At 40.9% G+C, this 25,688-nt stretch overlaps 1 protein-coding gene across 8 annotated transcripts in view; it reads right to left on the bottom strand.

The window, feature by feature from the left end:
• Positions 1 to 25,688, bottom strand: part of osbpl8 (oxysterol binding protein-like 8) — a 94,194-nt gene that overhangs the window by 51,711 nt on the left and 16,795 nt on the right. For 2 of the 8 annotated variants that reach the window (XM_028571020.1, XM_028571021.1), the window contains exon 2: positions 19,346 to 19,443. In XM_028571020.1, coding sequence (XP_028426821.1) covers positions 19,346 to 19,390 — 45 coding nt within the window. In that variant the 5' untranslated portion in view covers positions 19,391 to 19,443. Of the gene's footprint in view, positions 1 to 9,335; positions 9,439 to 19,345; positions 19,444 to 25,688 lie in introns of those variants that run through there. The other 6 variants (XM_028571026.1, XM_028571023.1, XM_028571022.1 and 3 more) reach the window with 6 other exon arrangements.

The following is a 25,688-nucleotide window of genomic DNA, read 5'->3' as shown; positions in this document are numbered from 1 at the left end:
ATATATATATATATATATATATATATATGCCGCAGAGAATCTAATCCGACCCGTTAAATATGCTTTTAAGGCATCCCAAACTGTTATGCAAGGCAATGAAGAAGAGTTTGGGTTGAAGAAAAAAGCTTTTTGCTCCTCCATTTAGGTTACATAACTCTCATCAGACAGCAGAGTTGCATTGAAACACTGATGTTTCTTTATACACGAGGTACCAGAGAGAGACAGCATCAGCTACAGAGAACATGATCAGATATCACAGTACTTATGATATGAAGCACAGGAGTGGACCTGGGAGATTACTTTATTCATAAATAAATGTATTAATGCAAGGAAAAAAAATACATTCAAATGTTTAAATAATATCACCGGTACTCAATAATCACAGTCATGTTAAAAGGCTTTCCCAAAAAATAGCACTCACACAGAAGGTCTGATTAAGGACACTGGGAAAGATGACAGCTGACAATCGTGATGTTTGCTTTAACAAAGTCTACATGGATTTCCATTCCCAGTCCCACACATGTACTCTTATGAGCCGCCCAGTGCAACCACATTATTCTGTCCTACAGCGGTTGGACTACCTGCAGGTAGTGTGAGCCAGTTTTCATGTAAACCAAGCAGCAGGTCTGAGACAAACCAGGAGTTGAGCAAGCAACGGCACCAGGATGTTAGTGAACTAGGTCACAGATGTGCATGTATGAGTGTCCGACTCCGAAGTGATGTCAAAAACTGAAAATACAGAAAATGGGGCTGGACATAATAATAATAGCTTCATTTATATAGCAAAAACATGGCATGTATTGCTGCAATACAGGATGGTGAGCAGCCTGCTGTGTTTGATTTAGATGAAGTCTGATGATATGATTTAAAGAAAACAGACTCACACATTTAGTTTCCAAAGAGTCTGTTCTACCATGAAGGACAAAACCTAAGTAATTAAATGAATTAATCACTGCAATTGGATCACTGGTTCACCTCAAACCCCCTCTCTCACCCCCTCCACCACTCTTTCCATCAGGCAGACGGTACAAAGTTCCACTGGCACATTACAAAACATCTTTCATCCCCTCAGCAATAAGCACTCTGAACAACATAAAATAGACAATGCAAAGCTGCTGTTTTGCATGTTTTCAAATGTGTGCTTTTAGTGAGCCCGTCACTGCTTTGGGACAGACAAAGCTATCTATCTATCTATTTCAGATTCTAGGTCAGTGTCACAGCATTTTTATTCATATTTGGTTTGAGCAACTTTGAGGTGAAAATGAGGTGAGTTTGTGTAGCACTGCATGTATGTCAGACAACAGTCCCTGAATTAAAAAAGGTAATTAAAAAAAAAACGACGACAACAGAACAGCGTCATCATAATCTCCCGGTGTAGTGTGGTTGTTCAGTTCTGCTTCAGGGGGAAGGCTGAAAAGCTGCTATTTTAGAACAAGGCCACATTTTGCTGTCTGCCTTTTCTCTGGCTTTCAGACCAAAGCCAGCAGCCTGCTGCGCTGTCATGACGATGACATTGACATACAAGGACAGTGGAGGAGACGCTCTCAAATAAAACTGAAATATTGCACGTTCTGGCTGAAGCAGGACCATAAAGCAAAAGACAGGGCAGTAAAGGTGCACAACCAGTCGTGTTTTCTTTTCATTTTGAGAGAAGCTAAATTCGCGAGCCTCTTGGAAGGTTTTAGATTTGGTTTTTTTAACTTGTACAAATAGCAATTTCATTTCCAATATCTGTGCTTTCATCATCACAATTTACACCCCCCTTTGCTTCTGTTTGCCACCTTGCAAACCATTGGTGACAAAGGGACTGCTCGTTAGGCTAATTAGCGAACAACTGTAGCTGACAAGATAACCACTAACATGCTAGCCAGCCGGGAACATGCTAGTGCTGGTGAGTCATAATAGCTCACTGAGCTCCTTTCGGTGTTCAGTGTGCTCCGAATTCTTATTTCCATATTCATTTCCACACTTGCACATACAATACATTCTCTCCATTGCATCCCACCTATACCAGTTTAGTATAGTCCGTTAAGATTGAATTAGAATCAACCCAGAGACAGACTAAGTAAAGTAATTACTAGCCTCAAAAACTCCTACAGGAAACACTGCCGTAAACACAGCTCTCTCTCTCTCTCTCTCTCTCTCTCTCTGCGTCTGAAAAGATGAAGAGTGCTTTTGCAGGATAAAATGCCATGACATATTACATAATGTTTAAACATCACTCGCAGCACAATTCTGACCCAGTTTCTTCTTAGTAGCAGGGAAAGAAGAGATAACAACAGCTTTTTCCTCTTTTTTTATATCTGAAGGGCATTTATTCAGCTAAGAATTAGAACATGTTAATATGAAGGCAAATCCTAAATGCTGGTCTAATACTTAATGGACTGTCCCTATATATTTAGATATAGATAGCTTAAAAAAAATAAGGTAACAAATCCTCCACCCCAGTCTGTGTACTGTACAAATTGTTATAGTAGCCTATGAAAACATTTTGTCATGGAAAAAGATTGAATACTGAGAAGAAAAGATAAAAGGTAATGATATAAGAAGAGACTCAAAGAGAACAACGTCTTTCTACTGCAGGTGCCAGACTGCTGCTGAGCAGCTGAGTCATCACTGGCAGCTATTTCAGTGATGGTTACAAACATTATTATGTATCTGTTTGTTTACTCTGTTGTATACTTGTCATACTGTATGCTTGCTGCAAATAAAGATGGGTAACAAATTAATGGAAAATTCCAACATAAAGTGCATTAGTAAGCCCATTCCACAATCGTCCAGAATAGTTTCAGTGCTCCGCGTCGTAGTTTCTCCAAGTCTCTGAACTCTACTGCAGGGAGGAACAACGGCTGTTTCCTCATTTGGTGTTTTGATGTCTGTCTAAAAAGGTGACTGTGAAGGCCATAGCCTATGAGTCACATTATTTTCATACACAAAACTTTGAGTTAGCCTCATTTCCTGTATGGAAGAATTTTCCCGGGGCTTTGAGGCTCGGCAGCTACGTGGCGGTGCCCCTCGCCTGCCACAGGCTGCCGTCAAGTGAGCCCAGCTGCCTATTTGGATTGCGATGCTTGTCTATTTGTGGCATTACGGTACCTGTGCTTGAAGCAGCCAAAAAGGACGAAGAAGGATTTCTCCCATTTGATATACCAAGTAAAATCCAACAATAATACTATTACATTAATTAATAATAATTACTATTTTTATTTAAAATAAAAAAACATTTCCTCCATAGGTTAGCTGACATTTCCAAAGATTCATATGGATTTACTGTACAGCCTTTTGATAGATTTAAAGGGAAAGTCACCTAAAATTATATTACAATAATAAACACATCATTTCCTCATATTAGAATTTTCATTACAGAATTTAACAGGTTAGCAGAAAGTTACAAAGGACTCCTGTTCAGGATGAGCCCGACTATAGTCATATCGAATTTCATGTGATTTTACTGTACAGTTTGTTTTTGTTTTTTTTAAAGGGGAAGTCAGATTTCTTTTCTTTTTTTATGATTATTTTTAGGCCATTTCCGCCTTTAATGATAGGAAAGCAATGAAAGGGCGAAAGAGGGGGGGAAGACATGCAGGTGGCCCAGCTGGGGTTGATCAAGTCCCAGCTTGCATCCCAGTAGCATCAATCCATGAGCTTGCCCTCTTTATCCAAAGCCCCCTGGTGGCTTTTCTCTCAGAGATCAGGCATTTTATAGTGTCTCACAAAAAAGGCCACTGAACTCCTCAAAGTTAAATTGTCGGAAATCTGTGTCGATTAACTGCTCAACATGTTTATGTAAAATGGTGACAAGCTATTGTGTTGTTATTGAGGTTGTGCCCTGGGAGTGCCAACAGCCAATTTAGGTTAATAAGAAAGTCTCCCGCCTACCACACACTATAATGAACTTACTCACAACAGCTGTTGTGACACTGGATTAATCAGTGGTATATACAAAGCCAAGCCAAGCGCTTTGTTATTTCTGAAGCTAATTAGTTATTATTATTAATTACTGGGATTTGTCTGTTTAAATCTTTATATACATGGTATATATTAACAGTAACAAAAGAAAGCCAATCTTAAGTGTTTGGCCTATTTCCAAGAGTTTGAAAGTTGGTTAATAATTTGAACATTTTCCTCATAAAACAATTGCACACTTCCTGACAATTGTGATCCATCTAATTCAAATACCTGGAATTTGTATTCCCTACCAAAACCCACTGCAAATAACGGAAAACAACTAAGTTTCTAGTTTCCAAGAAAACCAAAGCACATGACGGTATCTTGTTTCATTCTCTGTGCCTGCCCCAATTAAGCAACTTGATACAAGCTGTCCTCTAGAGACGTCCTAATCAAGAGTTTTTGTCCCAGATGCTGATCTTGTAAGTGGCGATCAACATTACTGAAAGGACTAGGCCTAATTCTCCGAGAAGTAGAATTATCATCGGTATCATGAGAGAAGGTCAGCCTTACTTCCTGCATAAAGATAAGCAAAAACTGTAAACTCCAAGAACAAAGATCAAAACAACACAGATAGGAGCTTCGGCTGGTTTCAGGGAGGCATTCATACTCCTCTTCAGGGTTCTGAAAACACAAGAGTAAACTACAGCACACGTTAGAATCAAACTAACCCAGGTTCAGGTAACAACCTGAGAGTTAACTGAAAGCTAAGGTCACAGTTTTATTGAAAAAGCAATGTTTCCGATTACTGAGAACTTATTACCACAAACAATAAAACATGATTATTCTAAGATATGACATCAAATTGACTGATGACTTCCACACAAACACACAGTGTATTTTAGTTGTTTTACAATCTTGCTCTATAATTTACAATAAAATAACTTTGTGGATTGTAGATTGCTCAAAGTCATAGAATAAAAAAAAAAAAAAGTGTATTCATTAGGAAAAAATAGCAACATAACACAATTTCATGGTAAAACTGAGGATACTGCACATCACATCTGTGCAATGCAAAATAATTTTGCAGGCACTTATACAATCATTTGTGCCGTGCCAAACTGCTATGATGGTGCATTTCACCAACTCTCAATCCTCCTCTGCAGCACAAGCCAATGTTAAAAACACACTCAGAGTCTGGGCCAGCATGCGGTGGTGTCAGAATGGCTTCATCCATCAAACAACTGACACATCCATCAGCACAAGGTGGGTCCATGGCCAAAGCCCGAGTTCAGGCAGGCAGGGGGGGCGACTATATGTGGTGCAGATCTTGGGAGCTGCCCATATAGTGGCTGATTTACAGCTGGGGTGGAACTGCAACTCGACCATAAATAAAAATGTCTAATCATATGGGCCCAGAGAGTGTGGCCAGAGTCGGCTCTGTTGGCCAAGATACTGTCCAAAGGAGGACCTGAGCCAAGGCAGTAAACACTATTCACTGCTCACTCATTTTAAAAGTAGACAGGAAGGTACGAGTTACAATCGTGCAATCTATCAGAATGAGCAGCCTTTAAGTCTATTCAAATGTCTGTGTTGACTGCATAGACAGACAATAGGCAGATGGAGAGCAGATGAGGAATTACCAAGTTTACATTTCCTCCCTGGTGCATACACTTTTTTTTTTTTCATAAACTGTCTAGAACAGTGGTTTTCAAGTTCAACTTTATTGTCATTAAGAAGCATTGAATTTCACTGCTCTGGCTACCTCCCTGCAGTGCACACAAAAATGACAATGGATACACATGAGCACATATGCATACACACGCACGCCTTAGTGTGTGTATGTACGGTGTCCACACGTCATAGGACAACATAGACAAAAACTCACCCGCATACATACAGTTGTGTATGGGCTAATCGATAACATGCATACATGAAACTCCTCCTAGAGGACTCAACAAGTTTTTAACGTCAGACACTTTGAAAACCTAAGTTTTAGAACTACAGTTCCCATCATTATAAGTATAATTATGCTATGGAGTAAGTAAGTTAGTTAGTTAGCTATGGGCTACACTTTGAGCCGTGATTCTTAGCCTATATTTGTTTACATTTTGACAAATTGGCACCATTAGCGATTAGCAGCTCCTGTTTGTAATGTACCCATACATGTACAGATGACTACCACTGGATTATTTTGATACTGAAGGAACCTTTTAAACACAGTGATTCTCAGACAAGTCCCGCAAGTTATAAGGAGGTTTTTCGTCTATGATAGCAGATTTATGGCCATTTAGTCATGATAGCCATCAGAGATAATGATATCCTTAGGAACTAGAAGTCACAGTATAAAAATATGTGTATCATGTCTGTGTGTTAAGATGTGATTGAGCTATGACTAAGAGAGCGGAGTCTCTTATTTGACTCAAATTGCAGCAGTTCACCTCACGTTGTATCTTTGCTTCACGTCTCTCCCTCTGCGTTTCCCCCCTTCAACTATCCTGTGCCTCCCTGGGAAGCCTCACAGTTTGGAAACCTCTGGTCTAGGACAATATAATTTAAATATGCACAAATCTAAAAGGATTGATAGTGTATAAACATTTCCACCTAAGACGTTACGGGCTATTGTTACAGCTCCTTATTGATTTACATAAGAATGATCCCTCAATGAATTCTATACAGTGAGGAAGCATTATACAGATTTTAAATGTGAGAGAAAGTGAGCACTGGTATCAGATTGGTATTGCTATGCAGATACCGTGAGTTTAGGTATTGAAATCTGTGTCTAAGTCATGGTGTAAACATGTAGGCCTACACCAATAGGCCTACTACGTTTCACTACATCGTATCATTTGCTTACTAGGGGGTCATGAATGGCCACTTAATAAAAGTATCCTTTTCTTATTGGTATTCAAAAGAATACTAAGAAACACTTTACAGCTAATGGCTCTAAAAGTGTTTATAATATAAAATGTGTTGGAGTGTTGGTGCTGAACTACAATTAAATGTAGAGTATTTTACGTCTGCTACGGCACAGAAACGGCACAGAGAGAAAAGGAAATCTGTCCATGTTTTATCTTTCATGAAGAAGGAGCATGGGGGTGGGGAGGAGGATTTTGGCTCGACATTCGACCTCACACAGGCTGCAGACAGCATTTCATTAGACTGGAGCATTTCAGCATGTCAGCCTTCAAAACCAGTGAAGTGGGGGGTAGCTAGGTGGGTCCACGGGCCTCACATAGAGTGGAGTCTCGGTTTCATCACTGCAGGGGAGGTTTGGGGCTCAGGGTCAGGATGGAGGTGACAGGGTAAATGTCCTTAAGAGGAAGCAGCACGGTGGCAATATTGGAGATCTACAATGGTTGTGATGGAGGAATCAGGTTGGGCACAACACATTTAACTATAGAATAATGAAGTCAAATGTGGTTTTATGGTTACTTTCATTCTATATAATATTAGCATAATGCTTTACCAGTTTCGACAAGGCAAAGCTGTGAGCTAGGCCATTGGCCAACTGCAATTTAAACCTCAAACGAGGAGGAAATGGAACCACAGGCTGATCACAGCTGGATTTCATTCTTGTTAGGGATTTGGATATCTGAAGTGCCCGACAAAAAGTTTCAAACTGGGTAACAGTTAAATTGTTGGAGTGGAGGTGTTACGCAGACTCCTAACAAAAACTGCTGTTGTGTGTATATTTATCAAGGTTAGAGACAGAATTCAGTGCCGTTTCTTCGTAGGAGCTCCTGCTGAATAACTAAAACCTGTTTGCCTTGTATTTCATCATAAACTAATGCAGAAAGGATCCAATTGCAACATATACAATGAAGCATGGGAGCGGTGGTCCACTAATGCTGCAGTGGAGACTGGGCTGAAAAATTAGCACTAAAAAGATCTTATATTCAAAGTCTTTACAATACACTCCAGAGTACCTGTGAATCAATGCCCACATCTACACAACATGTTTCCTTGGTTGGAGAAGCAACCAGGCCGGTTTTGCTGACCGGATTAAAGTTGAACACATCATCTACTTGTGCCAAAGCCAGAAAAACGACAACAGAAAAATGGCCGCAAACATGGCAACAGGCATGGCTTCTCCTCAACCAGTTGTGCCATAACATGCTGATTATTGTAATATTGCTTCACTAATAATAATCCAATAATACATCTACATACCTTTAGTACCTTTACTGCCAATACCTATGTACTTAACTTAGAAAGATTTAGAATTCAGGACATTTACTTTTAATGTGTTTTGACATTATTGTTTTGCTACTTTTTAATTGTTCCACCATTGAAAACAGCCAACCTGAATACAATCAGTCTGAATAATGAAATAAAAACTAAATAGCAATCAGTTACCAGGCTGTAATTTTTTTTATGCATTACACATACACGTTTTGGTGGTCACTAAAGATCACTGTGTAATATAATTTGGTTTTGTGTACCAAAAATGATTTCCTGTTCTGTTGTAGGAAGCAGCATCAGGCCTAAACTCCAGACACCAGCAGCTGCTCAGAATAAATGAACACAGGTTATCAATCTGATTACACTCACTCCGGACCAGCTGCCTGCACCCCTGTGCTGCAGCCAACATTCCTGCAGTCTCTTTATGGGCAAAATGTAAAAACCAAAAACAACAACTCCTTCCTGGAAATTACGTAAATTGAAGTTACGTAAATCCCAGCAATAAATAATTGGGTAATTTGCCTTTATTCCAATGACCCACACACATGGTCAGACATTTAGGTAGCAATTAGGAATCTTGTTTAGCATTTTTGCTGTTAATTTATATGATAGCCAGATATAAATATAAAAAAAGAAGTGCTGTACTTAAAAGCTTCACTGGGTTTTAAATTGGACTTGAGAGCGCTGCATTAAGCAGCTATCGGGTTTCTATAATGTACTTGATTTTGCTCCTTCCTCTGTTGCATGCAACCAGAGACCTCCCCTCTCTGCCATTAGCCTTGATTAGAGCCATGGTTTGGCTGTCAGCCTGCAGCAGTCCAACTCGTTCAGACACATTCAAGGATCTCTCTGAAAAAGGACTCTTAAGCAACTAAGAGTTTGCCAAGCTGCTGTCTCCACCACACTAATAGAAGCAGCGTGATCTCCGTTAGGTACACAAGAAGCTCTTGAGCAAAGTGTGGCAGTGAGTGCTGGCCTTCATTCAGTGACAACATACTGAGCAAACAACAAGCCGGAGAGGAAACAACACAGTAGCCTCTGTGTGTAACCTTATCCCAAAGACAAGCCTGAAGCTTTAAAAGCTCCCTTTTATACCAACAACCACATGACAAATTATTTTCTAAGGCTGATTGTCAGCTTTTTGAACACGTTTACGTCCTATTGCAGAACAAAATTCTTCAAATTCACACATTCGCGCTCTGAAATGCACTCTAATCCGCCCACTCCTGTTTCCCGTTTTGACAGTGTTAAGGTTCACTTACAGAAAGAGAGGAAATGCGTACCGTATGTCAGTCAGCCGAGGGAGGTGAGCTTGCCGCTGCTACAGCTTCTTGGTCAGACTAAACCTGGTACGACAAGCCACTGAGCTCAGCCCTGTCTCTCACACACACACTGACACACACACTAAAGGGAGGAGACAAGGCAGAGAGAACGAGCATGCGAGAGAATTCAAGCCTCTCTCTCTCCCTCTCTATCTCCCTCTCTTTCTGATTAGTACTCTTTCCTCTTTTTCTTCTACTAGTAACTGTTCTAATCTGTAAATGTGTTACATCACTATCATTTGTTCATTCTCCCTCAGCTTTTCCATCCTTCATTTCCTTCATCTACTTCTCTCTCTCTCTATTGCACCTTCCATCATGCATTTTGAATACAATGCAACTCTTTTAAACGTGTTTTTTTCTGACAAACATCATCTGACACACAAACCAGCAAAACACCACACAACCACAAACAAGGAAGTGGGCTGTCGCCGTTTATAAAGGGCTGAACTAAAAGCCACAATCACAATCTGGTGTATTGAAGCCGTTATTAGTGCAAGTCAGAGCTCCGGGTACACCCTCGAGCAGAGCTACTCTAACCACACGGCTCCTCCTTGTGCTCTTGTTGGCCGAGGCCCTTCTGCACCAATAAACCAAAGCGGCCGACCCAATCTCCCGGACCATCATGGAAAATAACCCCGGAGGAGGACGACGCACGCCCGCACGCCCACCCACACGCCCACCCTGTGACCTTGTTATGGGCCCAATATTGCAAGCTTTAATGCATTCTCCTGTGCTGCTGTTTCCATTAACTGACTTAACTGTTTGCCACACACACCACAGAGCGGGGTGGGGTGGGGTGGGGGGGTGTAGAGATACAATGCCATATGTAATTGCACATCTGTTGAAGAGTTTCTCATAGATGCATTAACCAAAGGTCGTTTCTAGCTGCAGCGACACACTGGATTCAATTTGATTTTAGTTTTTTCTTCTATTAGAGTAAATCATCTGCAAAACCAGATTCAGCCAAATGGTTGGTCATCAACAAACACATTTAGTCTCCTCAGGCAAGGTGAAACGGAACTCTGCTTTGTTTACTTTTCACAACAGAACATTTTTGTCTGCAATTAGGATGAAAAGGGTGGGTGATGGTAAAGCAGTACAAGCTTTACAAGTAGTTTAACATTGCTGCTCTCAGAAATGACATGACAGCAGCCTGCTGCGGTTCTCGCCGAATTTGTCACCCAATTGCTTGAAATTCAATTCAATTCAATTTTACTTATAGTACCAATCAAGACCACACTATAATTTACAAAGACCCAACAATTTCAGTAAATCCCGTAATTCCCCCAAGAGCAAGCATTTAGTGCAGTGGCGAGGAAAAACTCCCTTTTAGGCAGAACCCTCGAGTGGTGGGGAAAAAAACAAAACGTCCTTTTAGGGAGAAACCTCGGACAGACCCAGGCTCTTGAAAAATATGATTTCGAACTCCATAACTCGTAAATGTTCTGTGAAAAAAATACTTAAGATAGCGTTAAAACTCAACCAGTCACCGGTTTTGTTCTCTAATCCCCCTGGCCAAGTCACTTCAAAGCCACCGTCTGCTTTGGCATATGTTTTGTTTTCTAGTCAATATGTGAATGTGTCTGTTGCCAGGTGAATTCTTTTAAGGATGTGCTGGGCTATTTCTTAGCGACCAGACTACACTCCAGGAAGTGACTAGGCCTGGCCAAGAAATAGTCAGGCACACAACCCCTCATGAAACCCCAACGTGTTGTTTTATACTTTTTTGTTTGTGCGTTTAGGACGTGTACGAATCCACTGCTAGTTGAACAGCGGAAAAAAGCGTCCGGGCACATGGTTCAAAAGGGTTGTACTTAGTATCTTAATTAATCAAAGGTGTGTTTTGGGCGTAACATGCAATAAACCAATCAGCGTGTCATCTCCCATTCCCTTTAAAAGCCAGGCGCGTTTAGACCTTAATATTATGATGGCAAGGTCCATCCTATTATGATGGCGGATTTGCTAAACAGGAAGGAGAGATTTTCAGGAGAAGAAACTGACCGGCTCGTGCGCGAAGCGCTAATGGCGCGATAATTTTCCGCTGCCTCAAGATAGCAATATGTCAAGAATGCACCTGAACACACCTCCCTGTAAGACCAGCATGCCCATGGGCGCACAGATGGAGACAGAGTTGCTATTTAAACGACGTAGGCGCTGGACGGGAAATTAGCACTTAAACTAGCAAAGACACTTGCGTTGGGCTTTGCGCTGCGCTGGGTGCAAGATAGGGCCCATAGTGTGTTAACAAAAGGTGCTAGTAGGTGGATTTACCTCCAACATTTCAGAGCCAGACTAGCGGTTTACCCCTGCTTTCAGTCTGCTGGCTGTAGCTTTGCACGGACAGAAATGAGAGTGGTAAAAGTACCAGTGCGACCGGCTCATCAAAATATTAAAATGCCATCAATAACTACGACATTTTCAGGATCCAGTCAAGGACTGGTTGGATTAGGCTGCTTATGCAGTTACTACATGTGGATTAATCAAGCTGTATGACCTAAAGGAGTGTGGAGCTAAAAAAAAAAACATTTGTCAGTATTCAAATGTTTTTGATGAATATTTTGAAGATGCAGTAGCTGCTCTTTCAAGTTCTGGAAATCCTATTTCACAGAAGTGTAGTGGTACACATAAAAAACTACATGCTGATAGTGGGAAAAGGCAATTTTTTTCACAAAGGAACAGTTGTAATCAATGTGTGCTGAGATAGATGACAATGATTTACATTATGGAGTTTAATCTGAGAAACTATTTACATCTTGAAAAAAAAAAAAAAAAGGCCTGTTCCTTGAACTGTACTGCGGTGGCAAAGGAAGTAACCAAAACTTCCCTTCAAGGAGACTGAAGTTAAACAAACAAACTGCATCCATCACATTCAGAAATGTAAAGTTCATTTGCAATGGAACACTGGCCATTTTAATTAGACTAAAGAGCTCAGCTGCTGGCAGGAAACTCCTGCTGAGTGTGATTCAGTCTGTGACTTTGACAATGTCTTCTCAAATAAGAAGTTATAACAAAGCACTAATTTATGGAAGTGACTGTGGCAGCAGCACAAAAACCCCTAACAGTAACTTGGTGTTACATTATCTTTTTAAAAAGGCACTTATTTAGTGGCTCAAAACTTCCCCTACTTTAGAACACCTATAGAAAACTGGAGAGTCACATACCCACATTAGGGATGGAGAATGATGTTGAAACAAGATGTTGGTGGTGTGGCATTACTTTCGCTAGTCAAAGTTGCCCTGTTTGTGCAGGAATTGGATGAGATGGTCTTAAACGGGGCTAGACTACTTTAAGTCCGGCATAAAACCGATACATGTGCTGTCATCTGTGCTGCAGACTGTGGTAAATGTTCTGTATTAATTCTTCTAGACCTTAGTGCAGCTTTCGACACTGTCGACCACATGATCCTGCTGGATCGCCTGTCACGATGGGTCGGCATTTCTGGGTCCACCCTCGATTGGTTCAAATCATACATTTCAAAACAGACAGTTCACTGTTTCCCTTGGCAACTCATCCTCCTCACCCGCAAATATTGTATATGGGGTTCCACAAGGCTCAGTTTTAGGTCCACTTCTCTTCTGTCTTTACATGCTCCCATTGGGAAGAATCATCCAAACCATAACCTCTCTTTTCATTGCTACGCAGACGATACGCTCTACAATCTACCTACCGCTCAATTCCCATAATCAAGTCATCAACATAACCTGACTTCCGCACCATACCAGGGCCATAGGGCCTTTTCTGTATATAGCCTGCCAGAAGCCATTAGACAGGCTGAGTCTGTTGATGCACCTTAAGACATTTTAATTTTAATTGTGATTAACCGGTTTTCTATATCTGCGTGTGTGTTTTATGCTCATCTTTGTGAAACACTTTGGCACAAACTTGGTTGCTTTTAAAGTGCTATATAAATTAAATAAACTTAAACATACTGTTAACAAGCCAAAACAATTTGTCAGCAAAGATGGGAAACACCACGAACAAAACAACATCACCATCCAATAAAGCATGCAGATTGCTAGTACTAACACACTCCCCAGCAATTAGACACACCCCGTAAACTAATTTGCTTATGCGCATTAGTAATGTTATTATTTGATTAAACGCCAGTGGGGACTGTGATCTAAGAGGCATTGCTTTTACCATTAGTAACCTAGTGTGCAAGTTTGATTCACTGAGCTAGATGGAGTCATCTGCTATGCAGATTGATAGCACCCTAGGTTGCTAGTTTTAGACTGTAGCATACTTGCTGCACTTTTCCTCCATCTCTAGAAAGAAAAACATCACGAAAAGTACATTATTCTACAGCTACTACAGTATATATGATTCGGTATACTTTGTACTAAACCGAGGATATATTTATGAATGTTTGAATGACCTCAACAATGGGCACTACTCTATAGGATTGTATACAGGGTCCGTGCATATTAGCTACGGGATACATTTGTAAAAGAGGACACGTATAAAACATGAAGCCACACATGATTGCGAGCGTGGTTGCCACTCCTCCCTCTTCTCAGTATTGAAGCCAGCAGAAGACATACTTCATCATAATTGCTGCCAGTGAGCTGACACACAATAGATTACCCTCCTCAAGCCAAAGGAACTGGATACTCCAAGAGACATGTGTGTGTGCCAGTTCATGTGTGCAGTTATCAATTCACACCAGCAAAAAACAGAGAGCTAAATGTGTTCCTACAGGGCCCTACAGTACAATACTTTGATGGAACACACAGCGTTTCCAATAATTATCCAATCTAGGTGATGCTGCATGCCCCGGCCTTTTACTTTCCCAGTGTTAATAAATCCATGCTGTCTTGATAACTGCCCTCAAATCAATAGCCCACCCACCACCTTGACTAAGACTGATTTTTCTGTCACTGAACAAATCTTGGCAGAAGACGCCCTCAAGACACACTCAAGTTTCTCCACCACACTTGGTTAAATCCTAAATATTTGCAACTTCCCCCACATCATCTGAAGTTCACTTTGTCAAGTCTTTTTGAAAGTTACTGTATATTTTCAGAGCTGCAGTTTTTCAGCGTCTGAGGCCAAGCTAAAGCCGTGGAGAATAAGCTTGCTTTTCCTGTTTACTTTAGCCCATTTACTTTAGTGGTGAGAATTTGTCTCATCAGTCCAGGCTTGGTTCTGTCAACAGAACCCTGAGTCCGACCAGTGAAGCAGCCTGAAGCCAATTTTCACCTATGGCTTCCCACAGCCTCCTGTAGCTTATTCCTGTCACATTATGTGGTACTGCATGTTGAAGAACAAAGACCCTGTCTCTGCCAGCTAGAAAATTTGTTGTAACGGCAGAATCAAGATAAATCAATACAGTGGTATTAAAACTTGCATGCGGATAGCTATTGGCATTGCATCTTGCATTTTGGGGGGCACTGTTTTTTTTTTTTTTTTTGGTGTTGATACTTGGGAAAAACCAGGCATAGCTTTCCTGCATAGCTTTCATTAGGTCTGATACAATTAGTCTTTGTATCTTTGACATCAATGGTAAATATCAAGTTTTCTATCAAAAGTATAATGCTTTGTCATAGTCATTAGGATTCATCGTCTGGGCACCATGAATGTGAGCAACAAATTTCGTCCAATCCAATCTATCCAATAGGCTAGCTGTTGAAATATTTTAGTCTGGACTAAAGCGGTGGACCAACAGACCGTCAATGCCATCCCCAGAGTTACAACGCTAGTGTGTGGCTAAAAAGTGCTCTTTGAATACACTTGACTCCATTGAATCTAGTCAAACCTTAGACCCAGTAATCCTTCATATCGGTTAAGATTTTCATCTTGATAATTTATTGTACAGCGGAGGGCTTCCTGGCCCGCATTAAAGAGTCCATTAAGGGGATACACCATTTGTCGATTTTTATTATGAAAGTAATCTTGGCCTCCAGACTGTCAATATAGGTCTTTATGTGCAGTCAAACAAGACAAGATGCACACTTGCAATTCTCTACTTTTTTTCTAATTCATAAAGGGCTCAAATTCTTCTGCACTATCTAGATGTATTGTACTGTACTATTATAGATAACTGATCAGTGTTGAAAGAAGAGTTCTGGGATACGAAGACTCAATCGTAAGCCTTCTGGATGTATTATGGGCCTAATTATGTTTGATGCAAACTGGTTGATGGCACGTGTTGTACAGTAGTTGCATCAGATGGGAATGGTAGCTATGTTGCTCTTGAGAGACTGCAATGACTACATTTCTAAAAACTAAAAATTATGCATATCTCTTTTTCTAACAACACATTTACACCTGGGAGCTTCTCAGCACAACTAGTGTTGTATTGTTGAAAAGCGTAAAGCACCTCTGGAACAAATGTCGGGGCCAAAAGGCAATTCAACACCCACCGAGGATACAAAGTTTTTTCTCATTCATTTCATCTGCTCAAATCCTCTCAGTCAGTGATCCTGTTTTCTTACTTTAAATCCATTGTTCAAGTGAATAATGGCTGTCTATGTGCCTTTTCACTGCTGTCTATTCTGAACAGCAGGCCACCAGCTCTTTCATTACAGTATGTACAATGCAAATGACAGCAGACTGAATGGTGGATGGAGTGGGTGTTTGAAACAGGAGGGAGGGCTGGCAGACTTAAACCTTCATGAAGAGTCCCCTGACTGTGAGGATATCAGAGCGAGAGGAGACGCGCCAGACACCTGGCGTGCTTTCCAGAGCCTTTCCTCTCATGTTGGGAGCCATCCTCTCTACCAACAGGTCCTTTAGCAAACAGCGGGATATGCCAGCTACACAATACGTCCCATAGCCGAAGTCTCACACCATCCTGGCACTGCAGTCCCCTTACAATGTGTGATCAAGTGATAACACAATGCCACAGAGCCTCCACAAAGAAGGTTTATTGCTAAATCGTATCCATTCATCAAATTCAATCCAATCAAAAAGAAAGCATTGAAAAGAAACAGTAAATACAACGACATGGCTTTCAAACCAATTTATGCATTGGCAGTTTAATTTTGCAGCCACTAAAATAGGCTCCCGAGAAGGCGGGGTGAGAAATTAGCTTGCACTACTAACAGACATTGAGTGTTATTAAAATTCCCTCCCACTCTAACCAAGACTTAAAGAAGTAGAAAGGGGCTTTTAGCTCTGCTCCCATACGATCCCATTGTGTGTCATCGTCTGTGGAGGCCCGTGGGAGAGATGGCCAGCACGGTTATCACCCCGGTTATCTGCAATTATAATTGGCCTCCTGCTCGCTGCAAAAATGGCTACAGAGGATTATGATTAAGGTGAAATGAAAGGGCAGAATCACACTCCTGAGAGCTGAGAAGAGGGAAGTGGTATTTTATGTGTGGGTGTTTGAATGTGTACGTGCTGACTGAAGGTGCCACTGGTTCCCATCCCTGCTCGGTCACATTAGAATACGCAAACCTTCATGTGGAAGACAATAATCGAGGATAGTAGGCTATGGCGGTATCTATTTATTCATACCTTCCTGACCTTCGTATCACGGCAGGATCATGAGCCACGATCTTATCACGATTCTTTTTCCATGTTATCTTAAATAGTCTTAATAAAGACTATTTAGCAAGTAGGGCTGTCCTTTTTTTTTTCAAGTTTTTTTATTTAAGTTAAAATTTTTACAACAGGTGACACACAGCACAGGTCTTGGTGAAAAAGGCATAGTGAAAACAATGTGTCATTTAAGAAATTCTTGACTTGACTAAAACTTGTTTTGACTAATCAATTAGTTGATTTAATCAACCGATCTCTAAAAGCAGCACATTGAATCTATTAGCAAGTTACAGAACTTGCAGATTATCATTGTGCTTTGCACTTCAATATTAGCAAGTTTCATAATAAATGCCTTCTACTCAGCATATCACATCTAGAACAATCTAGAACAGCGGGTCATCAGAGCAGCACTGTCAACCTGCAACACCAAACAGGAAGTTGCAATAAATGTACATTGTAGTACAGAACAAAGAACAAGAAGTGTGGATAAATATGTCCTGATCATTTTCAGTTTCATCACCATTTCTGTTCCTATGAAAGAGGGCGTCAAAAAAAAAAAAAAACACACCTCTGCATGACTTTAATCATCTGCAGCCAAGTGGCTGTAGCTGTCTTGTGTATCTATTGACACACACACACACACACACACACACACACACACACACACACACACACACACACACACACACACACACACACACACACACACACACACACACACACACACACACACACACACACACACACACACACACACACACACACACACACACAAAATCGCTGATGCTGGCAGGAAACAAGAACCCTCTCCTACTTAAGACTATATTAGGAGGTTGAGTGAAGACCACCAATTATCAGGAACAATTATCAGCGACTAAGGAGAGGCAATGAGGCAGGGTGGGTGGATTTTAGGGGTGCACGGTTCAGAAAATGTTACGATTCGATATTGATTTTTAGGCTCAAGATTCGATTCAAAATCGATTTTCAATTCAAAAACAATTCTCGATTCAAAAAACGATTCACAGTATGTAAATGTAGTTACTTTTCCCATGTGATTGCAGTAGACATACAATTTAAAAGAAAAGAAACACAACAAATTAAATGTAGTTTGATATTACTTTATATGTCTTCATACAAAAATAAAAACTTTTGCAACTAAAAACTGCAAAGTGCCAAGCTTTGGCCAGCTTTCAAATACATTTAATTCAAGTATAAAATAAAACTGTTAAATAGAAAGAGCTGTTTGTTCAGAGTTCGGTGGGAGTTTAGAGCATCGAAAGAGTGCGTTGGTTGACTGGTATTTTAGGTACTTTAGGTTGTTGTTTGTCCACGTCTTTAATGTTAATCTCTGCGTGATGCTGTACCATGGGAGTTCTCAAGTTTGTGGTGTTTCCAAAATACTTAACTTTTGCTTTGCAAAGCCTGCATATAGCATGATTCCTATCAAGTTCCCCTCAAGGTTATAAAAGCCGAAATGGGCCCAAACTCTCGCCTTCAATGAGGATGGAGCGTTCTCTTAAAGGTCCCATGACATGGTGCTCTTTGGATGCTTTTATATAGACCTTAGTGGTCCCCTAATACTATATCTGAAGTCTCTTTCCCGAAATTCAGCAGTGATGCAGAATTACAGCCACTAGAGCCAGTCCCACAATGAGCTTTCCTTAGGATGTGCCATTTCTGTGTCTGTAGCTATTGAGGAGGAGGGAGGGAGGGGCAAGGTGGAGGGTGGGGGTGTGGCCTTGACCAACTGCCACTTTTCTCATTTGAAAGCCATGATGTCTCTCTCTCATGGGTTGGCCAAATTCTCTGGGTGGGCAAAGCAGATAAAGGGGAGGTAACCTTGCTCCTTATGACCTCATAAGGAGAAGATTCCAGATCGGCCCATCTGAGCTTTCATTTTCTCAAAGGCAGAGCAGGATACCCAGGGCTCGGTATACACCTATCACCATTTCTAGCCACTGGGGGACCATAGGCAGGCTGGGGGAACGCATGTTAATGTTAAAAAACCTCATAAAGTGACATTTTCATGCCATGGGACCTTTAACACACGCAGGACAATACACGCCATTAAAAAAAAAAAAAATGAATTGATTTTTGGAATTCTAGGAATCGATTTTGAATCAGTAGAGCTTGAATCACGATATGAATGCGAATCAATTTTTGGATAGTGGATTTTTGGAGACTACAGAATAAAGTGTTTGCTTTGAGTGGTATGAGGTTTGAGTAGTAGAGTTTCACTCCAAAACGTTCAATACATATTTTCTACCCTGAGTTCATCATTCAGAACCTTTAAAAAGGATAGCAGTTACAAGCACATAAGTAACCTATAATCCTTTAAAAGCACCATCACATTTGTATTTATTCATCGCTAATTCTTTCCCAATTCCCATTTTGGAATAGCAGGTTGTTGAATATATACTGCACGTGGGACTACCTAGATATGCAAGTACTGTATGTTGACTCACCAAAGTTTTCTCAGGCTCCTGCTGGGACTCCGAGGAGGACTCCATGGTTGGGTTAAACCAGAGTCTGGCCTGTCAGCGCTGCTCTGACGACTGCATATCTGTTCAGAGGGGAGAGCAATGGGTTACCAAAACGGGACGTAATGCAACATAGGTGTAATTTCTTTCACTTTATATGTGTAGGTTCTTAGTACAATATTTTCAAAATGCAGTTCCCTCAGTTGTTTTGAAAGCAATCTGGCTTGGAAAAGCACAGATTTTTTAAAGTGCACTTTAACCTCATGTGGGAAGGCTAGTTTGCAAGACTGGACTTATTTGCAACATCAAACATACTTATCTTTCACATTACAGAACACACAGGCTGCACTAGTGGTTTTCCAACACAGAAGCACCCTCATTTCTGTCATTGTATACTAATGCAGCAGGAACCTTTTTGAAATGATGAAACAGGCAGGCACACTGAATTGTGGGACTTAAAAAGACCTCAGAACCTGTGTCGAAATGCACCTTAAGGGGCTGCAGCTCCGGGCCTTTAATAAACCGCTTGTTTATAGTGCAAGCAAGGGAGGATGGAGGATCAGCCAGCCTGTCAGCTCCTTTCCCCAGAGAGGCCTTAAAAAAAAACATGATACGGAGTTTAACCTTAATCTATCCAGGGAAAGTTTCTGCTGGCTGCCACTCGGCCGCTCCACTGACCCGCTGGGGAGTTACTCAAGGCTACATTAGTGAGGGTACCTGCTGTAGGTTATTTAATGAATCCACAGTAATTTGACCCTACTACTCCTTGTATATGATGGACATGATGTTACATGAAAAGTTCAGAGCAGGTATGTCTTTGACTCAGCTGTTCATATCCTCTAACTCAGATTTAATACCTAACTGCTCATTTGCTGTTAGCACACTCCGATGTGAAAACACTAGACTCTGCAGATCAAAAGAAAAGCCACTTATCTAATAAAACAGTGACAAATCAAAGCAGCGGTGGGACTTGTGAATGTGAAAACACAAGAAAAAGACACAAGCCTTTGAGCACACACAGAAAAGACATTTATATTACCATGCTCTTAAATACCATGGATTCAATCCATTCCATATGCAGTAACCATTCCCAAATTACAAGTACTCAAAAGACAAAATTGAGTAGTGCGATACCAGCATAACCCAGACCTGGTCCAAATTCTAAAACAAAGTTCTGACTGTATTATAGCTTTTCAAGAAATAACAAGTAGCAAAACCATTAAGACTAATCAGTTTGACCAAGAGGGGATAACAAAGAGATATCGAGAACATGTAACACTAGGACTGGGCGATAAAACGATAACGATATGTATCGCGATAGACACATAATCAATATCAATAGAAAATGCGGTCGATAAAACGTTCGATAACTTGTTTTTCTTCATCAGAAGAAACCAGAGGTTGTGAATCAAGTTTGGTTGCATGAACAAAGGCCCTCACTCTCTGGCAACCTAGCAACGTGGGGAGTGACACTCTAACAGCCAATCATGTAACAGTATCATGTTTGGTTGCGCCACATCGCTGTCTCGTGTTCTTCAATAACAGAACCGGCGTGGAGTGGAAAGTGAGTGCCGGAGCGAGCGAGGAAATCGTTGATAAAACAGGAAAAGTCAGTATGGCAGTTTTGGGGATTTTATAAGTCTGACCGTAGTCAGACCAATGTCGTCAGACCAACACTGGTAATACCATAAACTTGTTTTACCACTTTAGCCGCGCTCACACTTTCAAGCACAGCCGTATTCGCCATCAACGTCCAACAACATTTACAGCTGCAACACGGCACAAGCAGCAGAGCACCATGGAGAGGTACTCTGCATCAGTGCCTTACTAAACGCTACAAGCAGCAGAGCACCATGGAGAGGTACTCTGCATCAGTGCCTTACTAAACACTACAAGCAGCAGAGCACCATGGAGAGGTACTCTGCATCAGTGCCTTACTAAACACTACAAGCAGCAGAGCACCATGGAGAGGTACTCTGCATCAGCGCCTTACTAAACACTACAAGCAGCAGAGCACCATGGAGAGGTACTCTGCAGACATACTAAACACACAAAGAAATCGGGCAGACATGCTGAGCACTGTCCAAGCCAGGTTACCAACCTAGCACTAAACCTGCAGAAAATAGTTCCTTCTCAGGTTTCTTATATTTAGCTAACACTTTGCACTATTTTATGACACTTTATTAAGCATTTCTTACTTATTCTTTAATTTTGCACCTTAATGTTAAGAGATAATTGTTAAGTGTTCATTGTGATTTTAGACTTGTTTACATTTTAATTATGTTTTCCATGGTTGTGTTGACATTTCTGCTTTTATAATTGAGGGGATTATAATCAGAGCAGGGTTAAGTTTTAAATAAAAATGTTTAAATTTAATATATTTTTCTCCTGGTCCTTATTTTAAATAGGTCATAAAAAATATCAATAATTATCAATATCAACCGATATGAAAAACTTATATCGTGATACAGTTTTCAACCATATCGCCCAGCCCTATGTAACACACACACAATCTCTAACGCACAGAGAAACAACAAACACACATAAACTGCTTAAAAGCATTTTCCGTGATCCGTGGCCTAACCCCACTGTCCACAACTGTAACGCCACTAAAACTAACACTACACTAAACCCTCAACATGAGTTCACGAACAAGTGGGACCATCTGTTAATTACACTCTATGCTTTCGAGGAGATTATTTTGTGAGGAGCAGCTGCCTGCCAACACGTGGTTGTCCTAAAAATGCTTTTAAGATTATAGGAGGCAGCCACTAATGCTGATTGCTGTGTTTTGTGTGGATATTTGAAAGGTATGATCCCTGTGGCCCCATCTGAGATTACGCCTTATCAGGGCCTATGTATCCACAGGAGGCCAATGGAGAAAATACTATGACTTAAGGGTTGACACTGCAGATGCAAGGATTGTAGGAAGAAACAAAACTCTGTCCTCTCCTTGTCATATGTCGTAAACAGGAGCAAAATGTGTTAAGTTGGCTCAATTAGTAATTGAGCTGTAGAAACGTAAACACTGTAACTAATGCATTAATAAAGAAGCTAATGGGAAGGTGACTTAGCACTCTGGGCGAGAGTCGATGTAGGTTTTAACATTGGAACATGGCGATAAAATGCTTCAGTTGCACTACTCAGTGGCCTCGAGTAGATGACTTTGGATTTAGTCAACGATTGTGAACAAAGCAGTGGAAAAAGTGAAAAAAAAAGCTTTCCTAAATAAATAAAAATTAAAAATACATCATTTGGTTTGTCTTAATCCACTGCACTGAGGCCAGCAATTTGATCACGAGAAAGGGCAATCTCACCCAGACCAATCAGAGCTCTGAAACACTGCCATAAATGACTTATGGGCACACGGAAAATGTTCTTTCAAGTTCGAATCATCATGAAAGCCACAGACAAGCGATAAAAGAAAGTGGGGTGTAGGGATCCAGCACACAGAGTACCAGCACTGTGAAAGCAGGACTCCAAGAAAGCAGGATTCCAAGGCGGTACTCCATTCTGTTGAGGTTCAAATCATTACAGTGTTTCTATGAAATTCTATTCTACACATCATGTTTATGTGGTATATATTTGCTTCTGTCTAGGTTTTGTTTATAGTAGCATTTAGGAAACAGGTAGGCAGCTTTTCCCAATATAAGTATCACAGGATTTCTTAGAGAGTTGCCAAGAAGGTAGGAGAAGGAAGGTACCAGGAAGGAAGCCGCTTTAGGAGACTCTTGAGAGACAAAAGCTGTGTTCGAATCTGCTCCCTCATTCACTGACTCACTATTCCCTATATAGCGTTTATTAAATAGTCAACTATATAGGGAACGACCAAACGAGATTTCGGACACTCACTGAAAACACATTGTTGTGTGTCTTGCGCCCTTTGTTTGCATGACGGAGGCGGGCGCGCCCAGCATCATTTAACAAACCGAAACAATAATACGTCTAATACGTCCCTGAAACAAACCGAGCACCCTGGAGGAATGTAAAAGGTTGTATATATGTTGCATGATACATTTCAACTGGTTAGAAACAAATGTCCGCTCCATTTTTCCTTTTCAGTTTTTGCGGTGACTTCTGCTTCTTCTTCTCCGCCGGGAAAACACGGCCGCGTTGCATTGTGGTATACAGGAGTTAAATGTAGGGTACATCGTATGTACACTCAAATTAGCTGTGCATTGTGGGTATTTTATAGTGGACTATATAGTGAATGAAATTAACATTGGATAATTTGAACACCACTACAAAATGGCATACAAACTACAGTACAGGCCAAAAGTTTGGACACACCTTCTCATTCAATGTGTTTTTTTATTTATGTTCATGACTATTTACATTGTAGATTCTCACTGAAGGCATCAAAACTATGAATGAACACATATGGAATTATGAACTTAACAAAAAAGTGTGAAATAACTGAAAACATGTCTTATATTTTAGATTCTTCAAAGTAGCCACCCTTTGCTTTTTTATTAATAAGGGAAAAAATTCCACTAATTAACCCTGACAAAGCCCACCTGTGAAGTGAAAACCATTTCAGGTGACTACCTCATGAAGCTCATTGAGAGAACACCAAGGGTTTGCAGAGTTATCAAAAAAAGCAAAGGGTGGCTACTTTGAAGAATCTAAAATATAAGACATGTTTTCAGTTATTTCACACTTTTTTGTTAAGTACATAATTCCATATGTGTTCATTCATAGTCTTGATGCCTTCAGTGAGAATCTACAATGTAAATATTCATAAAAATAAAGAAACACATTGAACGAGAAGGTGTGTCCAAACTTTTGGCCTGTACTGTATAAAGTGCACTATCTCTGTGATACGGAACGGTTTCGAACACAGCTAAATAGTGCCTAATAGGCACTTTTTAAAGCAGCCATTTTCACACGGTATTGCAGGGCAAATCCAGGTGTAATCAATAACACTAATTCGGGCCACGTTCCATTTAGGTGGGCCAGGGCCCTGGTATGAGCTAGCATGCAAGCCCTGCTCACTGGAACGGGACCATAATTAACCTGTCTAAATCTCCCGTGTTTGCCCTGCGATGACAACATGTCAAAATAGCTGCTGTGAAAGGGCCCATATCAGACAGAGGACAGGAGGACATCCTGACAAAGAAAAGGTCACCAAATCCCCCCACCCCCCCACCAGTCATTCTAGTAATGTAACGCTCCAGCGCTCCAAGAGCCTCTTGGTTCCAGCCAGCACACACACTTCATCTGGCCCCGACTCTCAAGGACCCGTCACGTTGAGACAGATGCTTTCCACTCTTTCTCAAAACTGGCTTCAGCAATCGGTCGGTGACTCAGCCTGGAGCAGCAGCCACACAGCTGAGGTGTGACAACAACACAAAAATGAACACATGGGATGTTTTGTAGCAGTGTAAAGGGAGGTAGAACATGTTCTGTTTCATTCTTTGTCAACTTTTACTGATATTATACTCTGTCTCTGAAGTTGTAGCAATGACAACTGAGCTACATAGTGTCCTATCTTATCTCTGGGTCTAGAGATAAATTAAATAGGTCATTTTTTTTGTATTTAGTTGACAGTCTAAAGCGAGCGGTATACTCGCCATTCCCTGTCGCGCGACAGTGTGATGTCACGGGAGCGCCGAAACTATGTATACTCGCGCGTGGTGGTCGCAACACTAGTTGCAGTCTTCTCCTGAACAGGGGTGTCGCAACTGAGGAAAGGCTACCGACTTTGCCATTTCTACGGACTAGAAGAAGAAGAAAAAGGTTAACAATGGCAGAACTGGCAGCAGCATTGACGTCATGTCAATAATGGCTAAGATGATATTGGAGTCAATGGATGAGGAAGAACAGCTGCTTTTGAGCCTGCCTGCAAAGAAAAGAAAAAAAAGAAGGTGGAATGTTTGTCCTCCGAATAACGGCAGACATAAATATGGTGAGTTCAATATCCTCGTGAAACAAATGAGGATGATAGACAAAGAGAAGCATTTTGAATACTTAAGAATGTCTGCACAACAATTCAATGACCTACTTGGTCGGATCAAGCCTTTCATTCACCATAAAAGAGCTCATCTTAACCCAGTAAGTTTACAAGAGAGACCTACAGTCACTCTGAGAGTCCTGGCATCCGGTACGAGTCCGAATACAGTTGCTATTGGTGCACTTGCTGGGAAAGATTGCCCTCAAACTCGTCCATGCTACGAAATCTACGTTATTTTGACGTCACATTGTCGCACAACAGGTCGGGAATGGCGACTGTAAAGAGGCCTTTATCCAGAAAGACTCTCTCAGTGCAACATATGCTTCAGTCTTTGCTGCAGTCTATTTTTTTGGATGACTAAATACACATTAGCTC

This window comes from Perca flavescens, chromosome 23 (assembly GCF_004354835.1).
Source record: "Perca flavescens isolate YP-PL-M2 chromosome 23, PFLA_1.0, whole genome shotgun sequence".
NCBI classification, from domain to species: Eukaryota; Metazoa; Chordata; class Actinopteri; order Perciformes; family Percidae; genus Perca; species Perca flavescens.
Note: the sequence above shows the minus strand (reverse complement) of the source record. Positions and strands in the feature narration are given on the sequence as shown.